This window comes from Crocodylus porosus, unplaced genomic scaffold (assembly GCF_001723895.1).
Source record: "Crocodylus porosus isolate Cpor-Errol unplaced genomic scaffold, CroPor_comp1, whole genome shotgun sequence".
NCBI lineage: Eukaryota > Metazoa > Chordata > Crocodylia > Crocodylidae > Crocodylus > Crocodylus porosus.
The window spans coordinates 44,724,444-44,734,393 of NW_017728907.1; the positions used below are offsets into that span (position 1 = coordinate 44,724,444).

The following is a 9,950-nucleotide window of genomic DNA, read 5'->3' on the forward strand; positions in this document are numbered from 1 at the left end:
TGCCACCCCCAGTGCTCCTTCCTGCCCATGGCTGGGGGTCAGACTCGATGATCTGTCTAGGTCCCTCTGACTCACTGATTCTGTGATTCTCTACTCCAGACTAAATAAGCCCAGTTCTCTCAGCCTTGCCTCACCAGTCATGTTCTTCAGCCCTCTAACCACTTTTGTAGCCCTGCAGTGCAATCTCTGAGAATTTGTCCACATCCACATCCTTTCTGTAGTGGGAGGCCCATAATGAACACAGAATTCCAGATGTGGCCTCAACAGTGCTGAATAGAGGGGAAGAATCACTTCCCTTGATCTGCAAATGCAGCCCAGGATGCCATTAGTCTTCTTTGCAGCAAGGGCACACGGCTGGCTCCTGTTCACCTTCTTGTCCACTGTCACCCCAGGTCCTTTTCTGCAGAGCTGCTGCCCAGCCAGTCAGCCCCCAGCCTGTAGTGGTACACGGGATTGCTCTGTTCTAAGTGCAGGACTTTGTACTTGTCCTTATTGAACCTCATAAGATTTCTTGCTCCAATTCTCTAATTTGTTGAGAATTCTCTGAATACTAGCTCTACCCTCCAACCTATCTATTACTCCCCCAGCGTGGTGTCATCTGCAGGCTTGCTGAGAGTGCACTCCATCCCATCTTCCAAGTTGTTGATGAAGATACTGAACAAAAACAACCCCAGAACTGATCCCTGGGGCACTCCACTTAATACCAACTGCCAGCTAGACATCAAGCCATTGATTACTGCCCTCTGGGCCGCATGATCTGACCAGTTTTCTATCCACCTTACGGTCCCTTCATCCAACCCATGCTTGGTTAGCTTGCCTGTGAGAATGTTGTGGGAGACTGTATGAAAAGCCTTGCTAAAGTCAAGGTACACCACATCCCCTGCTCTTCCCAGAGCCAGTCACATTGTCATAGAAGGCAAGCAACTTGGTCAGGTATGACTTGCCCTTGGTGAATCCACACTGACTGTTCCTAATCAGCTTTTCCTCCTCCAAGTGCTTAGAAATTGATTCCTTCTTGATTCTTCCAGGGACTGAGGTGAATCATTTTTCCATTTCTTAAAGATGGGCACTAGATTTGCCCTTTTCCAGTCGTCCAGGACCTCTTTCAATCACTGTGAATTTTCAAGGATGATGGCCAGTGGCTCTGTAATCACATCAGCCAACTCTCTCAGCACCCTTGGATGCATTCTGTGTGACCCAATGGGCTTGTACATATCCAGCTTTTTGAAATAGTCCCTAATCTGTTCTTTCACCACTGAGGGTTGCTCACCTCCTCCCCAAACTGTGCTGCCAGGTGCAGTAGTCTGGGTGCTGACCTTGCCTGTGAAGACTGAGGTGAAAACAGCAGTGAGCACTTCAGCCTTTTCTGCATCCTCTGTCACAAGGTTGCCTCCACCATTCAGTAAGAGGCCCACACTATCCCTGACCTTCCTCTTGTTGCTGACATACTTGTAGAAACCCTTCTTGTTTACCTTTCACGTTCCTTTGTCATTCTGACTTCATCCCTGCATGCCTGAGCAATGCTCTTATACTGCTTCCAAGTTGTTTGTCTAAGTTTCCACTTCTTGTAGGCTTGCTTTCTGTGTTTTCACTCACTGAAGAGCTCCCTACTAAACTAAGCTGGTCTGGTTCATTCCTGCACCCTCAATAAGGTCTCTTTAAAGTAAATTTTGCCCCTTTATAAATTAATGTTGTGTTCACACCTTGAATATAGTGCCCAATTCTGGTCCCCATAACTCGAAAAGGATATAGAAGAGCTAAAGAATGTCCAAATAAAGGTAAAGAACAAGGATGATTAGTGTTATGGAGGGACTTCCATATGAGGAGTGATGAAAGAGGCTAGGCCTGTTCAGTTTAGAAAAGAGACACGTGGGGGATGTGATAAGGGTTTATGGGGATTTATTATTTACAATCTCTCAGTACAAGAACTGGGGTTCACAAAATGAAACTAGTAGGTCAGAAGTTTAAAGCTAACAAAAGGGAATTCTTTTTCATGTGACTTGTAATTACAATGTGGGACTCGCTGGCACCAGATATGGTGGAAGCTGACATTGTAGCCAGAATCAGAAAGGGGTTGGACAAATTCTTGGAAGGAAGGTATATCAGTAGCTATTGAGCACTGGAGTTAGGGATACAGCCTCTGAATTAGAACTTCCTAGACCTTAAACGCTGGAGGCTCCAAGAGAGAGGAACAGTGGGGGAAAAAAACCTGGTCAGGCCCATTCGTTTTCCATTTCAGCATCCACTCTGCCACTGTGTGACACAGCAGGCTGGGCAAGTTGGACCTATGGTCTCACCCAGTCCATGGCAGCCCCGGTGCTCTTATGCGCTGTGCTGTTGGCTGGTGGGGCCCAGTTCTCCTGGGGGGGCACAGATCCTGCCCCCTCCTAGTGAGAGCTGCGCATAGACGCTGCTGCGCCTCGCATCCAGTGTCCTTTTGGGTGTTTTTGCTGTGTGAATGGTTTCCCACTCCCCACAAGTGTCGAACTGTGCAGTAGTACACAGGTCGAGCTCGCCAGGGTAGTGTGCAGAGGTCCCATCACTATACAGCTCATATTGCTAAGGGTGATGCCAGCCCTCCTGACCGTGCTACGGCACTGGGAGCTCACCTTGAGCCCCAGATAAGCCAGCCATTTTTCCTTTTGTACCTGTGGATAGATTGTGGAGGAGTTACGGGACCGGATCTTGCAGCTTCGCTTCCCTCACCGGGTCCAGAGCAAAGAGGCGACTCCTAAAGCGAAGAGGAAATCGTTTGGCAGCAGTTCCCCATCCAAGTCTCCGCCTGTGGCAGGGGCACAGCCAGCCTTCTCAGACAGACCCTGCCTGGTTGTGCTCCACAAGCCACTGGAGAAGCTTTTGATCAGGTAGTAGGGCAGGGCTTAGCATGCTGGGTGAAGGGGAGGAGCTGTGCCAGTGCCACGGGGCAGCTTTTGCTACTGCTGTGCAGTAGACCTGGTCCCCATTGCCCTGGGAACTTGGGCCTAAAGACAGTTAGTGCTGGTGCTGCAGCATGGGGCAGGAGCAGATCCTGGGCCTGGGCCTGGGGCAAGTTGTGGTTGTGGCCTGGGGCCTTTGACTTGCAGTCCTGAGCAGTGTGTCCTGGGCAAGCCCCTGCTCCAGGATCAACTCTCTGGCTAGAGCACAGAGCAGGTGGAAGAAGTTGGTCATCAGCCCCACGTGAGGTGTGCCCAGGTCCCACCACTCCAGCTGCAGCTGTTGGACTTGCAGGGCTGAGTGAGCAGCCAGCAGGACTGGGTCTCACCATGGCCTGCCCTTCCTCTAGCTGGCCACTCATTCTGCCCCCTCCTAGGTATGAGAAGCTGCCTTCTGACTACCGGGCTCCCTTCAGCCTCACCCTGGAGCACCCCCCTGTGTCTGGCCCACTCACCATGGCCAGCCGCACTGCCTCCTCCACCCTGGCCTCCCTGTCCCGCTACTTCTACCACCAGCGCTGGATCTGGAGTGTCCAGTCAGGACTGGCACCAGCTGTACCTATCACAGCTGTAGCCCAGCTCCTGTCCACACTCACAGAGTAAGTGTCGTGGCTCTCTGGGGCCCTGCCCCAAAAGTGCAGAGACAACAGGCCAGGCCTGGCTGGGCTTGGAGAGGAGGACTGTGCTGTGGATACCGGTGCAGCCCTCCCAACTGTGCTCTGCTTCCAGGGGCAGCTGCCAAATTCCCCTGGACTGTGGGGGTGGCAGGGTTCACTCAGTTGGCATTGCCTAGCCTGCACTCCTGTCTGCCCCCACCCCCCTCTCAGGGTGCTGAGCTGCTCCTCCTGGTTGGGGTTGGGGGTGGTGGCAGGGCTTGATTCAGCCTTTTCTGCTTCGGGGGAGGGCCTGCACAGTGCAGTGGAGGAAGCATTCATCTCCTGAGGCTTCTCTCTGGTGATGCCCAGGCTCCGTCTCTCGGAGGGCTTCCACTTTGCATCCAGTGGTGATGGGATTATTAACATGGCACTGGAGCTGCCCATACAGGTGAGTCCTTTCACCCTTCTGCCCTGCTGCAGGGACCCACCACCCTACCCTCAGTTCCACCTTTCTCTGGCCTGGCACCCCTGAGGGTGAGGGCACAGACTGTGGGGCAGGACACTGCCAGTCTCTGGGACCCTAGGGACAGATGGAGGCCCAATGTCCTGACCCCCCTGGAGCCAGGCAGCTTTCCTGTCAGAGAGTGGAGTTCCCACTGGAGCCTGGGGCGTGCAGGTCATGTAGAGACCCTGGGAGGCAGCTAAGATGGGCTCTGTGGAAGGAGCACTCTGCTACAGCTGGTGTAGGCTCCCTCTCCCTCTGCCTCTCTCCTGGTGGGAGCCAAGGGAAGGGAAAGCACAGGTTGGTGCCATTCTGCCAGTGCAGCTGATGAGCGTCCTGCCCCTAGATCAATGACTCAAGTGAGAACGGCAAGGAGAAACACACGTGCATCGTGCAGTACCTCCTCTTCCCACCGCACTCCACCTCCACCAAGGACAGGTGAGGACATGGCCTGGCCTCATGGGCAGCGCACACAAACCACAGCTTGGTTCCTGCTCTCAGGCCCCTGGGGCAGTGAGAGGGGGCAGTCCCACACCAAGCTGCACTGGCCATGCTGGAGCCACCAGCAGCTGCCATGGACAGGGTGTGGGAGGTAGGCAGTGGCAATGACTCTGTGGAGGAGGGTGGCACCATGCCGTGGGCTGGCTGCCACTCCGCCCTTGGAGCACATCTGGAGCCCTCATGGAGCTGTCACGGGCAAGTGCCTGCATGGCAGGATACTCACTGCACACTTGCCTCCCTAGCTTCTCCACAGATGATGACAATGACACTGAGGTGGAGGCCATCGAGGTAGATACAGAGCTGAACCTGGTTACTGAGTGCTGGGTGGAGCCACAGAGTGGCCATGTCCACAGCACTGCTGAGAACTGGCGGCACCTCCAGGGCCTGCCCTATCAGAAGATCCCCAAAGCGGTGAGTTGTCCCAGGGCGGCTGCCCCCATAGAGCTACAAGGAGGGTGGGCCTTGCTGTTGATGGGTCCCAGAGGCTGGGGGAGGGGAGGTAACATGGGGCCATGATACCTAAGAGTCTCTGGGGAGCATGCACGACTGATCCCTGTGCCCCAGGGAGAGCCCCTGCAGTGGGGACCAGCCCCAGCACCGGCTCTAGGCTGCGTGGTTGCAGCCAGTAGCTCTGCCTGGGATATGCCACTGGCATGTGCTGTGCTGGGGCAGGGTAGCTTCCTGCCCTCACTCTGTGGACAGGTTGCGAAGAGAAGCCTTGTGGGGTCAGTGGGGTGGGAGCTCTGTGCAGTGCCCAGCACACGGAGCCTAGTGGGGTCCTGCCCATGCAGAGAGCAGGACAACAGGGTACGCAGGCAGAGGTAGCCTTCATGGAGGTGGTGACTGCTCCTGACAGCTGGACAAGGCCCTCCCACAGCCTTGCTCTTGTCAGGTCATGGGTGTTGCAGGGTAGGGGAGGTTTAAAGGAGACAGCAAAGTGTCTATGAGGCACTCTTTATGGGGGCTTCTCTGGCACAAGGAGCAGAGCAGTACAGGAGAGGCTGGCATAAGGGACTGTTGGAGAGAGGTGGCCTTTTCACATGGGTGAGGAGGGGTTGGGGGGATGGCTGCAAAGGGCCTTGTGGAGCTGGGTTAGGTAGCACAGGGCAGCAAATGAGGTCAGGGTGGGTTTGGAAGCTGGGCAGGTCAGAAGCAGGTCTGTATTGGCTCCTCTTGCCAGCAGAAGGGAGTGAGCCATGGGGTGAAGGAGACTGGGGCCCATGCGTGGTCTAGGCCCTTGATTCCCCTTCTCTGGGCCTGCCCTGTGCTGTGTGCAGGGAGCACCTCTCTTGCCGGACACTGAGCCCCATGTCTCATTGCAGCTGTATCCCAGGGACCTGGCCTGCATCAGCACCTTGCTGACCTTTGAGTACGTCAGCCAGCTGTGCCAGAACAAGGACTGGGTGTGCCCTGTGTCTGATACCAGGGCCACAGAAGGTGAGTTAGGTTTGGGGTCCCTTCCTGGTGGGTTGGATGGATCTGTGAGCATCTGAGCCTCCTGGCAGCTGGATGAAACTCAGGGGCTCACTCTGGCATTTGCCAGCCTCTCCTTGGCTACTGCCTGCCTTGTCCCCTTTGGTCCAGGGCCACCTCCTGTCTTATGGCTAACCTAGTGTGGGGCTGGGCTGAGCTCACACAAGCCAGAGTAGGGGAAGGAGGGGAAGCCTTTGTCTGGATTGTAGAAAGGCGCTGGATGGGAGATGGCTGCTGCCTGTGCTCTGCCTCCCTGGGCTGGGCCAGGTACTCGGGCACCGCGAGTTCTCAGCTCCCTCAGGGCAGGGCTGACGTGGCAGTGACCTGGTGTGACCAAGATGTTGCTGGGGGCATTTCTTTGATGCCCTGCTTGGGACCTTCCTAAGGGTGCAGCAAGCCCTAGGTGGGTTTTGCAGCTCGCCTCTAGTGTCACAAAGTCCTAGAGCTGTGGAGTTGGGACCTCCAGAGGTCGCATCTAATCCAGTCCCTGCCTAAGGCAGGATCAGATCTGTCCAAACCATCCCAGACAGCCATAATCTAAACTGTACATAAGACTGCCCTCAATCCTGACACAGCACAGACCTAACACCCGAACCTGCCCCAGGGAAAGCAGGGGAACCATAGCAGACAACATGCTGCTTCTGTGAAATGTTGTCGATTGTAAGCTCCAGAGACCCTGGGTAGAGGCCATGCCCACACTACAGAGGAACGTAATCTGTCTGTACCAATCTGACCAGGGTAAAATTATTTTCTGACCTGAAATACGACATTGAGGAAAATTTAAATGGGAGTGTGGGGCCACTGCTCAACAATTTGGGACAGCTGGTTCATAGATTCATAGATTGTTAAGGGCTGGAAGGGACTTTGTACATCATTGGGCCCAGTCTCTCTGCACTAGGCAGGGAAAGACTGCTGGGGTCAAGTGACCCCAGCAAGGTGACTGTCCAGTCTCTTCTTGAAGATTTCCAGGGTAGGTGACTGCACCAGCACTGGAGGGAGCTTATTCCACAGTCTGGACACCCTGACTGTGAAGGAGTTTTTTGTGAAAGTGAGCCTGAAACGGCCTTCGGTCTTCCCCAGGGGTGCCGTGGTGAACACGTGTTCACCAAGGTCTTGATGTACTCCCCTGATGTAGTAGTAAGCTGCTACCGAATCCCCTGTCGGCCTTCTTTTCTGTAGGCTGAAGAGGCCCAAGTCCCTCAGGCTCTCCTCGTATGGTTTGTCTTACAAGTCCCTGATCATACAGGTGGCTCTTCTCTGGACTCTCTCAAGTTTTTTTCACGTCCTTGTTGAAGTGCAGCACGCAGAAGTGCCGGTTACCAGCACTCAAGAGAAAACTGAATTCCTGAATAGACTACTTTGGTCTTTCACCATGCCAAGGGCAAAATCATGCTAGAGTGGGTACAGAACGAGCAGGGTAGGAACAACTGCATTCCTACTATCTCCGTAGAACTGGTGTGTGATCATTTGAAAAAGTTAGACATATATAAGTCAGCAGGACTGGATGAACATCATCTGAAGGTGCTGAAGGAGCTGGCCAAAGTCTTCTCAGGGCCACTAGCAAAACTTTTAAAAAACTCATGGCACTCTGGAGAGGTCCCTGAGGACTGGAAGAGGGCCTATGTTGTGCCCATCTTCAACAAAGGGAGGACCTAGGTAACTAAAGGCCAGTCAGCCTAACTTCTATACCAGGGAAGATCCTGGAAAAATTAATCAAGGAGTCTACATGGAATAGGCTTGCAGAAGGTAGGATTCTGAATGACAGCCAGCATGGCTTCATCGTGGGCAGGTCTTGTCTTACCAACCTCCTCTCCTTTTACAATCAGGTAACTCACCAGCTGGATATGGGAGATGAGGTCGACATTTGTATACCTGGACTTCCAAAAGGCCTTTGATCTAGTATCCCATGATGTTCTTGTGATCAAATTGGAGGACTGTGGGTTTAACCATGAGAGAGTTAGGTTTGTAGGAAGCTGGTTGCGGGGCAGGACCCAGAGAGTTTTATTGAACAGATCCGAGTTGTCTTGGTGAGAAGTAGCCAGTGGTGTCCCACAGGGGTCGGTGCTTGGTCAGTGCTTTTCAACATCTTTATCAATGATTTGGAAGTGAGGATGAAGAGCTCACTGGCCAAGTTTGTGGGTGACACCAAGTTATATGGAACCATGGTCATGCTTGAAGATAGGCTGCAGATACAGGCAGACCTAGATAGGCTGGCAAGTTGGTTGGATTGGAATCAAATTAAGTTCAATGTCAAAAAATGTAGAGTGCTCCACTTGGGGGCAACCCCCCCTCCCCCACCCCCAAACACACCTACCGGCTTGGCAACACCAAGCTGACCAGCACCATGAATGAAAGGGACCTGGAGATAATAATAGACCACAGTATGAATATGAACTGTCAGTGTGACGCTGTAGCCAACAAGGCAAATAATACCCTGGCATGCATCAGTTGATACATCATCTCCAGCAAAAGTAGGGAAGTGATTCTGCCACTCTACTCGGCATTGGTGAGAAGGCAGCTGGAGTACTGCATCCAGTACTGGGCACTGCACTTCAGCAAGGATGTGGTAAAGCTTGAGAGAGTCCAGAGAAGGGCCACCCATATGATCAGAGACTTGCATGGAAAGCCATACAAGGAAATGGCTTGGTGACCTAAGAATTGGAGACAAGCTGGGTGACAGTGACCACGAGTTGATCACTTTCACTATCCATCACAAGGCTGGCAAGTCAGCCAGCAATGTAGTAGTCCTTGACTTCAGGAAACCTGCTTTTCATAAGCTCAAGAGGCTTGTTCTTGAGGCTCTAAGAAGTCATGATTGCACAGGGAGGGGAGTTCATGATAAGTGGTTGCTCCTTAAGGAAGCAATCCTAGAAGCACAAGGGGAGTCCATCGCAACCCATAGAAAAGGTTGTAAAAGGGGTCAACAACCCCTTTGGCTCAGTGGGGAACTCATGGACCTCCTATGTCTAAAAGGAGAGGCTTTTAAAGGATGGAAGACAGGAAACCTCACTAAGGAGGCATATTCTGCACTGGTCCGCACCTGTAGGGAGCAAACTAGGAAAGCCAAGGCTGCAACTGAATTACAGCTGGCTACACGAGTCAAGGACAATAAAAATTCCTTCTTCAGAAATGTGGGGAGTTGAAAGAAAAACTAGCAGAGGGAATTAGCAGAGGTCATTGCAGGACCCCTGACATGGCTGTATGAGCACTTATGGTGCTCTGGTGTGGTGCCAGAGGACTGGAAGAGGGCCATTGTGGTTCCCATTTTCAGAAAAGGGAGGAAGGAGGACCTGGGAAACTATAGGCCAGTTAGTCTTACCTCGATCCTGGGCAAGCTTTTTGAGTGAATTATCCTAGCGCATGTCCACGAGGGGCCAGCAGGGGAGATTATGCTTAGGGGCAACCAACAGGGGTTCATTAGAGGCAGGTCCTGTCAGACCAACCTGGTGGCCTTCTACGACCAGGTCACCAAATCCTTAGACGTCGGGGTAGCAGTGGACATCATCTTCCTGGACTTTAGGAAGGCCTTCGACACTGTCTTTTACCCCATTCTCATTAAGAAACTGGGGGACTGTGGCGTCGACACCCACACAGTTGGATGGGTTGCCAACTGGCTGGAGGGCCGCACCCAGAGAGTGGCGGTGGATGGGTCATTTTCGACCTGGAGGGATGTGGGCAGTGGGGTCCCCCAGAGCTCGGTCCTGGGCCCGCACTATTCAACATCTTCCTCAGCAACTTGGACGAGGGGGTAAAAAGCACCCTGTTCAAATCTGCAGATGACACTAAGATGTGGGGGGGTGTGGGCATGCTAGAAGGAAAGAATAGGCTGCAGTCGGACCTAGACAGGTTACAGGGGTGGGCGGATGAAAACAGGATGGGATTCAACACTGACAAGTGCAAGGTGCTGCACCTGGGGAGGAAGAGCCAGCACCATACCTACAGGCT

The 9,950-nt window shown here is 53.3% G+C and overlaps 1 protein-coding gene across 4 annotated transcripts in view; it reads left to right on the forward strand.

The window, feature by feature from the left end:
* SZT2 (seizure threshold 2 homolog (mouse)) overlaps positions 1–9,950 on the forward strand; it is a 78,254-nt gene that overhangs the window by 29,900 nt on the left and 38,404 nt on the right. For all 4 annotated transcript variants that reach the window (XM_019531270.1, XM_019531272.1, XM_019531269.1 and 1 more), the window contains exons 15-20: positions 2,659–2,864; positions 3,311–3,532; positions 3,899–3,977; positions 4,378–4,469; positions 4,775–4,943; positions 5,855–5,969. In XM_019531270.1, coding sequence (XP_019386815.1) covers positions 2,659–2,864; positions 3,311–3,532; positions 3,899–3,977; positions 4,378–4,469; positions 4,775–4,943; positions 5,855–5,969 — 883 coding nt within the window. The remainder of the gene's footprint in view (positions 1–2,658; positions 2,865–3,310; positions 3,533–3,898; positions 3,978–4,377; positions 4,470–4,774; positions 4,944–5,854; positions 5,970–9,950) is intronic.